At 42.1% G+C, this 16976-nt stretch overlaps 1 protein-coding gene across 1 annotated transcript; it reads left to right on the top strand.

Annotated features, from left to right (window-relative positions):
• The first annotated feature begins 1364 nt into the window (after positions 1 to 1364).
• LOC137095055 (cytochrome P450 2G1-like) lies at positions 1365 to 16976 on the top strand. Its single transcript, XM_067461242.1, has 9 exons — positions 1365 to 1936; positions 7172 to 7334; positions 7419 to 7568; positions 9015 to 9175; positions 12355 to 12531; positions 14191 to 14332; positions 14575 to 14762; positions 15756 to 15897; positions 16245 to 16976. Exons 1-9 carry the CDS (start codon positions 1757 to 1759, stop codon positions 16424 to 16426), a joined length of 1485 nt encoding a protein of 494 aa, XP_067317343.1. The 5' UTR covers positions 1365 to 1756; the 3' UTR covers positions 16427 to 16976.

Below are 16976 nucleotides of genomic sequence, written 5' to 3'. Positions count from 1 at the left end.
AAGGAGCTGGGCATGTTTAACCTGAAGAAGAGAAGGCTGAGAGGAGATATGATAGCCATGTATAAATATGTGAGAGGAAGCCACAGGGAGGAGGGAGCAAGCTTGTTTTCTGCTTCCCTGGAGACTAGGACACGAAACAATGGCTTCAAACTACAAGAAAGGAGATTCCATCTGAACATGAGGAAGAATTTCCTGACTGTGAGAGCCGTTCAGCAGTGGAACTCTCTGCCCTGGAGTGTGGTGGAGGCTCCTTCTTTGGAAGCTTTTAAACAGAGGCTGGATGGCCATCTGTCAGGGGTGATTTGAATGCAATATTCCTGCTTCTTAGCAGAATGGGGTTGGACTGGATGGCCCATGAGGTCTCTTCCAACTCTATGATTCCATTTTGTCAGATGCAATTAGGTGAAATTATGGGTACTATTCCTGCAGGAATTTGGGTTGAACGATATACATTAGGCCTGTGCAATCAATGAAAAAATGTTTCAATACTCATTACTAAATTGGGAGGGGGGCAATAGTTTCTAATGTATTTCTAAAGTATAGTAAGGGGTCCGCATCATTACTATCGTTACTTTTTCATTATGTAATTATGCAAGGGGGGACCTTCTGGTGAGAGCACAGATGAGCTCCCTCTGTCAACTCTAGCTCCTAATGCGGGGACATGCGAAAAGCCTCCCACAAGGATGATAAAAATGTCAAAAAACATCTGGACAGCCTCTGGGCAACATCCTTGCAGACGGCCAATTCTCTCACACCAGAAATGACTTGCAATTTCTCAAGTTGCTCCTGACACGGAAAATTACAGGGGGGAAAAGTACAGTATACAACCATCTATAAAAGCACCTTATTCTTTGTCTCAGTGACAAAATTAACACATTAGAAGAATGTTCATAGATTTAAACTAAGGCATGGATTTCATCCAATTGCACCACAAAGACTCTCAACCTGATACGAAAAAGAGAAAGAATGAAAAAGCTGGTAGTATTTCAAGAAATGCAGCGAAATCACATATCCAGACCAGATTTACTGGGCATAGTCATTGCAAGTAGCAGAGCTCTGTTCTTCCGTTATTCAGATACAACAAATTGATGTTTCCTTTGCTCACTCCAGTGAACTTTAGTGCAAAAGAGGGATTGTGACAGGGATCCTGATGGACTTGGAGTTGGAAATGGAGTTGTGCATGAAACAACATTGTGTATCACATTATGCATCACAGTTGAACATTGAGCATTGTGCCTGCACATGGCACAAAGGCTTCCAGTCATACAGACAGCAATGTTGATATTCCACATAAGGCTTGGACAGGCTGTTGCACTGCGACCCACATGTGAATAGAGCAAATGGCCTGCGTCCACCTTTCATTTTTTATTGCATTTTTTTGCAATACTCTCCAATGATTAGGACCATTTCCATTTCCATTGATTCACTATAGGGTAGTCTTTCCTTCTGCTTTCTTTGGTTGGTGAACTCAATTGCCAGGAATGATTTTATTGCAAGGGTTCAAAGAAAAAACTAAGCAGGTTTTGGCCTGCAGGAACACAGAAATGCAAATCTATATGTCTTCTCTAAGGATAATAATAATTAACCAGGAAAGAGACAATTAAATTTGACTTTGGTTCCGTAAATGAAACACTCCACGAGCCACATGGTTATGCAAGGCAGAAGGTGGGGCACAATCTACCTCCAAATTAAATACATGGACAGAACATGAAGCCCACATTCTGAGTAAAGGAGCACGAGGAGTGCAAACTGCATCATGGAGCTATCTGGGGCAGTCACCCTTTTCCTTGTCATCTACCTGTCTTGCCTTGCCATTGTATCATTTAAGAAGAAATTATCGAACAAGGGGAGGCTTCCTCCGGGACCCACTCCTTTGCCTCTGATCGGAAATTTCCTGCAGATCAAGTCATTAGAAATCTTAACATCTCTTCTCAAGGTAAGTGACTGTCCATTGGAAACATAGCGTGGGCATGTTGGGGATGGTGGCAAATCTAAAGAGACCCTAAAGGGTTGGCTGTCTACTGAACCTTCCTCCATTCCTTCTTTTCTATAGACTTCATTGGAATCTTTCCCTGCAGTTCTTCCATAATCATCTATGCTTTTCACTGATTTGGGGTGATATTCTATGTCTTTCTGTAGTTTTTGATAGTATTCTCCTAGGCTTTCTGCCAACTGAAACATCTTCATCCACCACCCTGGTCCATGATTCTTGTTTGTTTGTGTACTGTGTAAACAATAATAATAATAATAATAATAATAATAATTGAAAAGACTCTGGCACAAGCCAGTCAAAGTGGTGCCAGTGGTGATCGGCACACTGAGTGCAGTGCCTAAAGACTTTGGCCTACACTTAAACACAATCGGCACTCACAAAATTACCATCTGCCAGCTGCAGAAGGCCACCTTACTGGAATCTCCACACATTATTTGCCAATACATCACCCAGTGCTAGATACTTGAGAAGTGTCCAACATGTGATCCAATACAACAGCCTGCAGAGTGTCTGCTGTAGACTCGTCTTGTTGTGTTTCTAGAAATAATAATAGTAATAATAATAATAATAATAATAATAATTTTATTTTTATATGCCGCCACCATCTCCCCTAGGGGACTCGGAGTAGCTTACAAAAGGACAAGCCCAAAAAAATCACAGCTAAAAGCAGAGACATAATTAAAATCAATCAAATAAAATAATAAAACAAACACAGTCATAAATGACAACATAAAACAATATGGCTGAGATAAAGGGAACATAGTTGAGTTCAGGCTCAATGAGTGCAATAATTCCTAAAAGGAGCCCATGGAAAGTGCCGAAATCAAATGAACAGGGGCTAGGGAATATTATTGTAGAAAGTGTCGAGGTAGCCGATAAGAGGGCCAAAATAAAATGCAGAATTTAAAGTAGGGACAGGATAGTTTTCTGGTGAACTGCCTAATCAAAGGCACAACAAAACATCCAGGTTTTTAATTCCCTCTGAAAGGAGGATGAGGTGGGAGCCTGTCTGATCTCCCTAGGGAGGGAGTTTGAAAGCTGGGGTCACCACCAAGAAGGCACTCTCCCTCATCCCCACCAATTGCACTTAAGACGGTGGAAAAGAGAGCAGAGCCTCCCCAGATGATCTCAGGGTACACACTGGTTCGTAGGGAAAGATACCCAGATCCCAAACCATTTAGGGCTTTATAGGTGATCACCTGCACCTTGAATTGGGACCAGAAACTTATTGGAAGTCAGTGGAGATGATTAAACAGGGGGGTTGACCACTCCCTGTAACTAGCTCCCGTAAGCATCCTGGCCGCAGATCTTTGGACCAACTGTATTTTCCAGGCCGTCTTCAAAGGCAGCCCCATGTAGAGTGCATTGCAGTAATCCAACTTGGAGGTAACTAGGGCATGGACCACCATGGTCAAGTAAGATTTCACAAGGTGCGGGCACAGCTGGCGAACGAGCTTTAACTGTGCAAAGGCCCTCCCAGCCACCGCCGATACCTGAGCATCAAGTGTCAAAGCGGAGTCTAGAAGGACCCCCAGCCTGCGGACCTGTGTCCTCAGAGAGAGTGTGACCCCATCAAGCACAGCTAGCCACCCTATACCCCAATCAGTCCCACAACTGGCCAGGAGGACCTCTGTATGTCAGGATTAAGCTCCAATTTGTTAGCCCTCATCCAGCCCATCACAGCCACCAGACACTGGTCAAAGATTTGAGGGGCTTCCTTCTGGTGGAAAAGTAAAGAATACCAAGACGATGTAGATGGGTTTGCTTTCTAACACTTCTATATAAGTAGATAGGAATAAAAAGAGCTTCTTTGGCACAGATTTGTTAGAAAAGCTATGTATGAGTGATTGACCTTTGGAAAAACACTGTAGTTATGTAACCTTGCTGTTTTTGTATTATTTCTTTCCCCTATTTTTTTTACTACTGAAAGAAAGAAAGCACTCTACCTTTGATTAGTACCATGAATTGACTTCCATGTGAAAGAACTATGACAAATGATTTTATGAATTTAAAGTGGTAATGACAGCAGATACATAGTAGGGAGCTGCCTAGTAGGGAGCTGCCATAGTAGGGAGCTGTAAAGGACAGACTTTTTTCTTGGATTCTGTTAGGGGCTGATGTTGCAAGGCCATGCTTGCATTGGCACCTCTATTGAAAATGCACACACCAATTTATCATTTGGATGATTTATTGGCACAATATGACTATCACCCTAATCTATTTGCCGTCCACATGGGTCCAAATCTGTGCATAATCCAGCCATAGCTGGTCAATAAGCCCTACTGAAATAGAGAAATTTAAAATGGCCATGGATAGTGAGATCTGAGATGCTAAACCTGAAGCACGGATACCAAGTTCCAATACATGGTTACCGATACTGACGATAGGCCACCCTGCAAGGTCTGTGTACCTGGTGAGACGAAGAAGAGTAATATTCCCAAATAAATCTCCCTGAGTTCAAGAGGAAGCCACTGAGGTGTTTACTGAAATCAACTGAAGCGATGCCAGCCTGTGGTAATCTGCCAAAGTAAGTTGAGATACCATATCATTGTAAAGCAGACATTTTTATACATTACAGTCCTTTGAAATTCCCACTTCCGCCCCAGCTGTACCTGGCTTCACTATGATTGGCTGAGCCCTGGGCGGACATTCCCTAGCGAGGCGGGACTATGGCACGCGCCAGCCACTTGGAGAACATTCCTCGCTTCCAATGCAGATTCTCACTCCCCAATGGCTGACAATAGGCAGGATGGAAACCTCTGACAAAGGAGACATAGTTTCGTGAATGGATTAACTTGTCCCTTCTCCGAGACAAACAATCAGGGGCCATCAGGTCCCATGTATTTTATTGACAAGACAATTGTGATATGAGTCCCCAACAAATGGGTCCAGTGCATGGGTCCAGAGATGGGAACGATATACAGTAGAGTCTCCCTTATCCAACCTTTGCTCATCTAACATTGTGTATTATCCAACACAGTCTGCCTCCCGCCAGGATCCACAGTTCTTTGAATACATTGTGATGTTTTGGTGCTAAATTAGTAAATACAGTAATTATTACATAACGTTATCATGTATTTAACTGCTTTTTCTGTCGGTTTGTTGCAAAACATGATGTTTTGGTGCTTAATTTGTAAAATCATAAAGTAATTTGACGTTTAATAGGCTTTTCCTGAATCCCTCCTTATTATCCGAAATTTTTGCTTATCTAACATTCTTCTGGCCCATTTATGTTGGATAAGCGAGACTCTGTTTTAACTATCAAAAAGTTTAAAAGTGGTTTAAAAAGGTATCCCAGGTGCTGGTAGCTGCTTCTGGGCTCCTCCAGACTGCGGGACAGCCGCAAAGCCAAGAAAGAAAAATGGAAACAGTTTGGAACAATACAAATCAGATTTTGTTACTGTTATCATGCCTACGGGGATTGTCACTGCTACTGTAATTTGAAAGTTTAGTTTAGAGAATAAGTGTTACTGTTTATATTGTAAAATGTATACTGTATTTTTAAAAGTTGTATATTATTTGCTGTTGTGGCCTATGGCTAGTACAATAAACAACTCATTCAATTCAGAAAGCTCCAGGCTCCTGCTATCTGTAGAACTCTCCACTGCAGTACCAAGTTTGTCCATTTATCAATTTAATATTTTGACCCGGTGGGGAGGGGGGTCCATGCTCAACAACACTAATCTCCAATCCATTGCTGGAGTATCCTGGAATGGTGGGGAGACCCTCTTCCCCAGCTGGGCACCTTCTTTAATTGGTGCTGTACAAACAGGGTTCGAATCCGGGGAGCGGTGTGAGCTCCTGCTGTTAGCCCCAGCTTCTGCCAACCTAGCAGTTCAAAAACATGTAAATAGGTACTGCTCTGGCGGGAAGGTAATGGTGCTCCATGCAGTCATGCCAGCTACATGACCTAGGAGGTGTCTACGGACAATGCCGGCTCTTCACCTTAGAAATAGAGATGGACACCATCCCCCAGAGTCAGACATGACTGGGATACCTTCTGTGGGGAAAACCTTTATCTTTTAACATCAACATAGCTGTATGGAGTTGTAAAGAATATGGGGTGCTCAAACTAATGGAGAAAGAGTGGTACTGGTGACTTTCCAGGGACACTATGGATTGTTACACAACTCAGATGAATGTTTATGCAAGAGGGCAGAGACCTTATGCAAGCAATGGAGATGTCTAAATTCTGGCATAGCTGCTTGGTTATACAACAACAGTCTAGCTTGTACCCACTATTCAGGTGCTCAGTCCTTTCAGCATTCCAAAAATGGAAAGCATATCCCTCTTGTATTATGAATTTACCTTTTGATTATTTTTGCATCATTCAGTATTCCCTTTCTTGCATATTCATCTTCTCCATCCACTTCAAAAGTTGTTTTGGGCTTCTCAAAAATCTTCAATGACCACACAAAAAGCCTTCAAAAATCTCTGCACGTTTAAATGGGATGCAATCCAAGAAGTATTATGCCAAATTAAATTCTTTCATCAACTTTAAGAAATCTTTGGGGTGTGCTATATCATATTTACACAGCTAACAAGCTGGACAGCTTTTTTAAAAGATCACTTCTCCTTTGTTTAGGAAAGAACTGTATTTGCTAGGAAAGGCTGGCAGGAACAAATGCTTGCATAATATTTCCCTCCCACTTTAGGTTTCCATGGAGGTGGGATGTTTGAATGCAAATACAAAGAACTAAATGCCACTATTGGCAAGTCATTGCTCTCCTCAAATCAAATTTAAAGACAGGGAAGCTTCATCAAGGTTCAATCAACTCTGGGATGATTTAGGCCCCTTCCAGACAGGCCCTATAACCCAGGATCTAATCCCAGGTTTTCTGCTTTAAACTGGATTATATGAGTCCTTATTTATTTATTTATTTTGCGCATTTCTACCCCACCCTTCTCAACCCCCGAAGGGGGACATCGCCACATAATCTGGGATAAACAGAAAACCTGGGATCAGATCCTGGGATATAGGGCCTGTCTGGAAGGGCTCTTAGTCATAAATTAGAGACATCATCTTCACTCTGCCCTCTTCTGCTGTAAGATTCAAATCCCATTGCTTCCCATGCATTGAAATTGTGGGACAGAATCATATCAAAGAACACCATTACAAAAAGTCTGCCAACCTCATAACAAGACTGTCCCAACATAACAGCTTATTTTCCTACACAGCTTCGAGAAAAGTATGGCCCTGTGTTCACTGTATATTTCGGAACCCGTCCAATTGTGGTCTTGTGTGGACATGATGCTGTGAAGGAGGCCCTGATAGACAAGGCAGAAGAATTCAGTGGAAGGGCCACCAATCCTACTCTGGAGAGGACCTTCCAAGGCCATGGTGAGGAATCCCTATCAGTGTTGCAATAATGGCTCTCACTCTTTCCTCTTTCCTATTTGCTTGTTACTTTTTGGATTCCCACAGGAGTGGTATTTTCCACTGGGGAGCGTTGGAAGCAACTACGCCGGTTCTCCCTCACTGTCTTGAGGGATTTCGGAATGGGGAAAAAATCCATTGAAGAGCGGATTCAAGAGGAGGCTCAGTTCCTGCTGGAGGAATTCAAGAAAACTAAGGGTGAGCAGAATGATTAACAGTATTACTCAACTTTCTCTTCTCAGGAAGGGATTCCTCAGCATCTGCTAGGGTTTGGTTCCAGGACCCCTTGTAGATATCAAAATCCATGAATCTCATTGCCCATAAAAATGATGCAGTTAAATTGTATCCCTTTTATAAAATGGCAAAACTGAGGTTTTATATTTGGATTTCTTTTTTTTTCCTCCCCCCCCCCCAACTTTATTTTTTATTGTTTCAACATCTTGTTTACATTTAGTTTCCATTGCTGCTCATACTTATACAAACTTCATGTCCATGTAACATTACTGCACCTTCTCTTTGTATATGCTATTCCCTTTTTTAAAAAAAGAAGGGAATGAAAGATACATGGCCTCTAGTTTATCCCAATTTAGTCACAAAGAAAGCTAGTATCATATGCTTCACCCTGTAGACCAGCATTTCTCAACCTGGGGATCAGGATTCCTGGGGGACAAGTGGAGGTGTCAGGGGGTTGCCAAAGACCATCAGAAAACACAGTATTTTATGTTGTTCATGGGGATTCTGTGTGGGAAGTTTGACCCCAATTCTATCATTGGTGGAGTTCAGAATTCTCTTTGATTGTAGGTGAACTTTAAATCTCAGCAACTACAGTTCCCAAATGTCAAGGTCTGTTTTCCCCAAACTCCACCAGTGTTCACATTTGGGCATATTGAGTATTTGTGTCAAGTTTGGTCCAGATCCATCATTGTTTGAGTCCACAGTGCTCTACCTGGATGTAGGTGAACTACGACTCCAAATTCAAGGTCAATGCCCACCAAACCCTTCCAGTATTTTCTGTTGGTCATGGGAGTTCTGTGTGCCAAATTTGGTTCAATTCCATCATTGGTGAAGTTCAGAATGCTATTTGATTGTAGGTGAACTATAAATCCCAGCAACTACAACTCCCAAATGACAAAATCAATCCCCCCACCAACCCCACCAGTATTCAAATTTGGGCATATTGGGTATTTGTGCAAAATTTGATCCAGTGAATAAAAATACATCCTGTATATCAGATATTTACATTACAATTCATAACAGGAGCAAAATTATAGTTAAATGCACACCTTATATTGGAGATCAACAGATTGAAGGAGACGGAGGGAAACAGATGGAACAGGAGATGTTGGGATGAAAAGAAAATAAGAGGATATTGTATATAAATGATGTAGAGGAGAAAACAAGTTATGAAAATAGAACAAGAAATGGAATGGTAAAGCTGAGATTTTCCGTATTCTAAATGTTTGGGAAGGCAGAAGTGAGAGAAGTTACCATTGCCTATTCTGATGCCAACTTTCCTGGTGTGCTAGACAAAGCTTCTCACTCTCTCCAAAGCTCTGGCAATAGCTTGAGCGAGACTTTTCTAGGTGCTAGGGGTGCCTTTAATGGAGTGACTCCTCACTCTTTCTCTCTGTCCTTGTGTTTCAGAGAAACCCTTTAATCCTGCCTTCATCCTCAGCTGCGCTGTCTCCAATGTTATTTGCTCCATTGTATTTGGTAATCGATTTGATTATGAGGATAAGGATTTCCAAGCCATTATGGAAATGATGAACAGCAGCTTCCGGGAGATGAGCTCAGCCAGAGCCCAGGTAATTGATTGGAAAAAGGAAATGGATCCATTGCCCATGACAATAGACACCTCCTGTTTGAAGAACATCTACATATATACAGTGGCTCTACAAGACACATACAGTGGCTCTACAAGACTTAAGAGACAATATGCAGCCCATCCTTTCCAGCCACCTCAACACTCCTCTTCTCTCCTGACTCTCTAGTCTTATTGTCCTTTTTCTCATATGAAGTTGTTTGTTTTTTGTCTTTTCTGGGCTTGTGCACAGATTTGTAGTTATGGCCATATGGCTTGGCTGGATGGCCATAACGATAAGGCCCCTCCGTCACATTTTTCATCAATTATGGGACCACGTGGCAGCTAATCACAGCTCCACCCCCCCCACCCCCCCTATTCAGCATCACCCAGTGCATGAAGAGGCTGCCACATTGTTGTACCTCAGACAGCTGAGGATGTTTATGAGAGGTTTAGGGGTATAGGGCCTGCAGCTGAGGATGCTGATGAGGGGTCTGGGGGTGCAGGGCCTGTAGGCCCTGATGTTTCTGAAGGTGCTCAGACAAAGTTGATGTTGGAATAGGAAGGCAAATCCCTGGTTGGAGAACGAAGGGCTCTCTGTGTGAAAACGAAACTGTTTTGCAGGATGACAGGCAAAAAGAGATATTAAATAGAGAAGCAAGACAGCTTCTGCGTGGGAAGAATTCCAGGTGCAAGTCAGGCGATGGGAAAAAGCGGCCAAAGGGCCGAGGGAATGCTTTCATGCATTGCTGTCCTTATTGAAGGGAAAAACTGCTTTTGGTTTTTTAGATCAAGCAACTTAGCAATTAGAGCAGGATCTCTTGCCTTGGTTCTCACTCCAAGTCATGTCCTGGTCAAGTTTTGCTTTAAGTCTTGGGGATTTTACCATGAACTCAAGCTAAATGGATGTTTTATCCCTCATTTTTGGATTATTCAAGCTCATGAGTTTACCCTGCTCCTTAGATTTATGTTCATGCTTTAACCTTTGCATTGGAGTTTTATTTCTGGCTTTTTGATACTCTTTTCATCTTAGCTGTTTGGATTTTTTACTCTTTTACTGTGTGTGCTTTTTCAATAAACTGTTTATTTCTACATTGGGCTTCCTGGTGCGTGCTTGAGCAAGGTGAACCCCAGCTGAGGTGCAACAGGAATGCTGCTTGCAAAGGGTTTCCCTGTGAGCCTTGCCTGTTGGGGCCAATCTAAATAGAAGAACACTATGACGTGTCTTACACACTGCTTCCTTAACCCCATTGCTCAGACCCAGACTTCCTTGGAAGGAAGGAAGAAAAGGGTCCCAGAAAGGGTGCTTCTTTAACCTTGTAAGTCTTGTAAGTTCCCCATTGCCACCAATTGGCTGGATCTTCCCAGATCTTTTGGCTGCCTAGCCAAAACAATATATTTCCATTTGCCAATTTTTGGGAGGCTTCCAAAAAACAGGTCTGGGTGCCCAACGAAATTTGGATGCGGTTTGAGAACAATTGAATTGCCATGGCTCAATGCTATGGAATCATGGGAGTTACAATTTTTACAAGGTCAAGTCTTCTCTGGTGCCGAACTACAAATCCCAGGATTCCATGGCATTGACTCTTGGCAATTAAGGTGATTTCAAAGTTCATTAACTCTACAGCATAGATGCCCCCTTGGTCTCTTCCTCGATCCACACTACTTAGCCAGGTGATCTTTGTTTCTCCCCACCTGCAAGCTTATTCTCTCACCCTCAGCTATTTCCCTCTTGGAATGGAAATAGTATTTGAAATTATTACATCCCTATTACTACCTCCATCATCTCTACTGCTCTCCTCCTCCTTGGACTTTTTAAATCATCACTATGCCCGCCCCTTTCTTTGCTTCTTTCTCTCCCTTTTTTTCACTTCAGAGAAAACTCATGAGAGCTCTTTCTTTAAGAGTTCTCAAATCCTCCTCACTAAAGTGCAAATCTTAGGATTCTATGGCATGCTGCCAGAACAATTAAGGAATCAGAGAAATCGTATAATGTGAAAGAACCATGAGTCTTGAAGCTATGATAGATTTGATAGATATATGTGGAAATGTACTAAACCCATGTACAAGTTCACACTTTAAAAGTATGAAAAGCAATGCCTCCACCTTCGTTACTTGGATTTGGATGGGAATATTTTAATAAATCAAACGCAGAAATAATCCTTAGAATGTGCTCTTTAACTACCACTATTCACTTTTCCACATAATCACCTGACAATTGGATACATTTCTGCCAACAATGAACAAGTTTTCTGAAGCCGTCAAAGAAGAAGTCGACACTCTGTTTCCGTAACTGATTGAGCACAGATGTTCCTATAGCCAAGCAAAGCAATAATGTGACCCACACGTTTTTGTGAAATGCCAATTATACTTGAAATTTCTCTCTGAGTGATACAACGATTGTTCTGAATCAATCTGTTAACCTTTTGCTTGTGAAACTCAATGGTTGCTGGCCCTGGATGTCCAACTCTTTGTTTGGCATACACATCAGATGTTCCCACCTCAACATATTTAAACTTACTTGCCCAATGACGCACAGTACTCACATCAACACAATCGCCATAAACAGCTTGCATTCTCTGATTCCTTTGGGGTGACACCTTCTGCTGTCAAGACTTCAATGACTGCACATTGCTTAAGTAGCATTGACAGACCATCTGTGCAGGGTTCCATACTTTGCACTTCAACAACACAACCATTCAATGCTAAGGCTTCCTGCCAAAATGCAACTGTAGAGGAAAGTCTACTGAACAAGCCAGTACATGCCGCATACCAGTACTGCCATCTGTTGAGGCGTTACGAATGTGGAGGCATTACTTTTCATTCAACCCTCGTACATTAAAAGAACATGGCTCCACACCACCCTTTCCATAGATTTTTTTCAATTTTCACTTGTACTCATGTGGTATTGTAAATGGATCTCCTGCTTTACGTTCTCTCCCAAACATAATTGTTTTTTTGATCTGGTCAGTTTAAGGTTTTTCTTTTCTTTTCTTTGTTTCTGACCACATGCACATATCTAAACAAACAGGCCTGCTATTTGTTTGTTCTTGATTGGATCCTTTAGAATTAGGAGTGACTAGACCAATTCCAGATATAGACTGATAGCATATGTCTGATACCAGAGAGGAATTTACTGCACTAGCAGATCATCTGTGAGACATGCTTTCTCTCTTCATACAGTTGTATGACATCTATGTCAGCATCCTGAAGTACTTCCCAGGGCCCCAGGATAAAGTCTATGACCTCCTGGGTGGGATTAGGACTTACATTGCCAAGAGAGTGAAGAAGAACCAAGAGACCCTTGACCCCAACTTCCCACGGGACTTCATTGACTGTTTCCTCATCCAGATGGAAAAGGTACCTTGGTGGGGCATGAGGATCTTTCAACTCCACTCAACCTGATGGAGTTGATGCAACTATCACTCACCTCTTGATCAATGGCTAATCTGATGGGATTAAAATCCAAACCTTTTATGAGTGTGCAACTGCTGGTTTTGTTCTAAGCCCACAGATCAAATGGCTTGACATTTACAAAACTGGGAGTACATGCCACACTCATAGATGTCTGGAATCATGCTTCCTTTCCTCCTGGAGGGCATGATGTGATGCGATATGGCTTTAATGGATTTCAGCAGTTTAGGAAATCAGGATACTACTGTAGTAATATCACTTCCTTTGAAAAGCAGGAAGAAATCCAAAGAAATTGATGATGGTTTAAATCATCCGCTGTGTCATGATGCCAGGGCTCTGCCAATATTTAAGCAGAGATTAACCAAACTTCCAGTTAGTGTTAAACAATTTAATTAAAACAGCATTGACTTTCTGGCTGTTTTAATAGTCTAAAACATTAAACATAAAGATAGCACTCAGCCACAGAATATAAAACAAATCTGACAGCAAATACTGTTGCAGGTTCAAGATAACACCGTAGTTAAAAGGTCCAGTCCAGTAGTCAAATGCCGAGAGTTCAATGAGCAAAGTCCAGGGATCAAGAGTCTATACTGTAGTCAAAAGCCAATCCAAAGGTTCCAGGGTTCCAAGAGTACAGGATACATGTCAGGATACCAAAAATACACAAACCTGGGGGAAAGCCAGCAGCATCTATCACCAAAATAAGACAATACTTTTCTCCCAAAGATCAGTCCCAAGGCTCGTTCCTTATATCCAGAAACACCCAGCTACATCGTATCTCTTGTATACCTCCACCCTTAATTGCTTTCACCCATGAACTCTTACTTACAGATTACTCAACCCTTTAGAACTAAGACTTACATTAACCCTTCCATCACCAACCACCATCAACTGCAGAACATAATACATGACACCCTGGTGATGCAATGGGTTAACCCTTTGTGCAGGCAGGATTGAAGACCGACAGGTCGCAGGTTCGAATCCGGGGAGATTCTTGTCAGCTCCAGCTCCCCATGCAGGGACATGAGAGAAGCCTCCCACAAGGATGGTAAAACATCAAAACATCCGGGCATCCCCTGGGCAACGTCTTTGCAGACGGCCAATTCTTTCACACCAGAAGTGACTTGCAGTTTCTCAAGTTGCTCCTGATACTAAACAAAAAAGTGACGCTCAACCTGTGGGTCCCCAGATGTTTTGACCTACAACTCCCAAAAATCCCAGCCAGTTTATCTGCTGTTAGGATTATTGGGAGTTGAAGGCCAAAACATCTGGGGATCCACAGGCTGAGAAGCACTGGTTTAAATCATGAACCTTGTGATCAAGCATGCCACTCTTTCAGTCACTTGTAAGTCCATGGTTTGAGATATATATGTGCAAAATGTTATTCTGCTGTCAAATTCTCAAGTGTTCATTGAAATACTTAAAGATAATGTTATTCTTAACTTGCATCTCAACTGCAATCTTTAATTCAACCAGTTAATAAAAAGTCATGGGACTTGATGATACTTTTAGTTGACCTTAAAAATGCAACAGACTTTCCCAGTATTTCTGATAATGACCCTTCTTGGAAAGATCTTGAGGTGTTTTGTTCTTTTCTCCTTCCAGGAAAAAGATAACCCATCCAGTGAATTTAACATGAGAAACCTGGAGCTCACAGCTCTTACTCTTTTCTTTGGCGGAACAGAGACTGTCAGCTCCACCTTGAGATATGGATTTCTGCTTCTGATGAAATATCCTGATGTCCAAGGTACAGAGCACTTGAGGGATGGAGGAAAATAGTTGAGGATCTCTTTCAACAGTAGAAACCCCCTTCTCCCAGAAAATAAACAAAGACCATCACAGATATTATATATTCCTGCAACTGGTATTATCCAAAGCTTTCCAACTTCTGAATATGGAGGTTCCAATTGGTAATATTGAAGTCCAGAAATCAGTTTCCTTTCAGAGCTATACATCAAAAGAAACTAATTTAATGATTACATTTAACAGCAAAGGTGCATGAAGAAATTGACCAAGTGATTGGACAGAACCGTGCCCCAAATATTGAAGACCGGAGCCAGATGCCATATATGGATGCTGTCATCCATGAAGTGCAGAGGGTCAGTGACCTGTTTCCCATGGCCCTGCCCCACATGGTTACGCGTGACACTGAATTCAGAGGCTACATGATTCCCAAGGTACAGACAGCAGGTGTATCATATACATTTTCATGTGTTGTCATGAAAATTTCATGGAATATTCCATTTTCCCCCAAGTCACCACAGATATAATTTGCCAAGGCAACAACTCTTCACAGAAATTGAAATTTGTCTGTGGGCATTTTAGTAATGTCATTCTGGTGGCTATTATATTGGAAAAGGCATTTGACTCCCTCAAGATGAATAGTTTTGACAAGGATTTGCATGATATGGAGTCCCCGGTGGCACAGTGGGTTAAACCCCTGAACTGTTGAACTTGCTGACTGGAAAGTTGGTGGTTCAAATCCGAGAAGTGGGGTGAGCTCCCACTGTTAGCCCCAACTTCTGCCAACCCAGCAGTTCAAAAACATACAAATATGAGTAGATCAATAGGTACAGCTCCAGCAGGAAGATAATGGCGCTCCATTCAGTCATGCTGGCCACATGATCTTGGAGGTGTCTATGGACAATGCCAGCTCTTTGGCTTAGAAATGGAGATGAGCGCCAACTCCCAGAGTTGGGGATGACTGGACTTAATGTCAGGGGGGAAACCTTTACCTTTACCCGAAAAAGAGAATGTCTGAAGATGGAGGTACCTGAGTATGGAGCTCATGGACCTTCACCATAGCCATGACAGTGAACTCATATGCTACCAAGGTACTAAAAACAGTGAGTATAGGAAAGACATGGAAGATCCAAAAAGGTGGTGGCTAAAAACAATGAATAATATCCAAGGGATATTCAGTTTTGTAATGAATATTATCCAGGGCATATTCAGATTTGCTTATTTGATGAGTCGACACCAGAAAAGTGATGTCCAGAGCCAAATGCCCATACGATGAACTAATCCGCCATCTTTATTTATATAGAATAATTAAAGAGAACTTATGGGCCATTAATCTGAATCTGAGAACCTCTGTCCTACATTTTTTTAGTGTTCTCTGTTAATCTTTGCAGTGTTCATCTCTTCACCCTCTTTCGTATTTTCCCCAGGGAACAGAAGTCTACCCTGTGCTCAGTAGTGTCCTGCATGACCCCACAATGTTTAAAAACCCTCATGCTTTCAACCCAGGGAATTTCTTGGATGAGAATGGATGCTTCAAGAAGAATAATGCTTTTGTGCCATTTTCTTCAGGTCGGGCTTTTCCTAGCATACTGTTTATTTATTATTTATTGACTTTGCTTGTATACTGCTTTTTTCACCCCAGGGGGGAACTCAAAGAGATTTCCAACCTATTTATTGCAAAATTTAATGCCTCACATACATATGAAAACTAACATAAAACAACAATAACTCCTACTTGAGATAATAGGCATGATCATATGGGGTTCCTGGTCACTAGAGAGTCAGAAATCCTGGGATTCTATGAATATGGCAGGATGATTCCAAAATAAATGCCCTATTAGGTGTTCATCAGAAGACAACTGATAGAAACCTAATTATGCCTTTTTCTACTGATGATTCTTCTATTTTGTTTGCAGGGAAGAGGATCTGTTTGGGAGAAGCCTTGGCCCGGATGGAACTTTTCCTCTATTTCACCACCATCTTGCAGAGCTTCCGGCTGAAGCCCCTTATGACCCCAGACAAAATTGACACAACACCCGCTGAGAATGGATCTGCAGTCATCCCACCCTTCTATCACTTCTGTGTCATCCCACGCTAACTGGGAGAGCCGTTGTCCACAGCCATAACTCTTTAATATAAGTCATATTCCCCCACCTACATTAGGGAGAAGAGATGACATTCATCTTTTTTTTCCTAGCTCTCAAATAGTTGACTTCCATTCCACAACAGCAGCATAGGGATTTTTGGAATTGAGTGCTATTGAACCCACCAGGTTGTGGACTGATAACACAGGACTCATTACAAACTTTGCAATTTGTGACCCTTGTGCAAGCAGGAAAAAATTGCAATTTATGACCCTTGTGCAAGCAGGACTACTGACTGACAGGTCAGTGGTTTGAATCCAGGGAGTGCATGGATGAGCTCCCGCTGTCAGCTCCAGCGCCCCATGCGGGGACATGAGAGAAGCTTCCCACAAGGATGGTAAAACATCCGGGCGTCCCCTGGGCAACGTCCTTGCAGGTATACAATTCTCTCATACCAGAAGCGGCTTGCCATTTCACAAGTTACTCCTGACATGAAATTGACAGCAACAATTTTTCCTGTCAAAATTATTCTGTGCAGGGGTGAGAAGAGTGGAGTAGAAATGT

This window comes from Anolis sagrei, chromosome Y, assembly GCF_037176765.1.
Source record: "Anolis sagrei isolate rAnoSag1 chromosome Y, rAnoSag1.mat, whole genome shotgun sequence".
Lineage (NCBI taxonomy): Eukaryota > Metazoa > Chordata > Lepidosauria > Squamata > Dactyloidae > Anolis > Anolis sagrei.
This window is presented reverse-complemented; position numbering and strand designations above follow the sequence as displayed.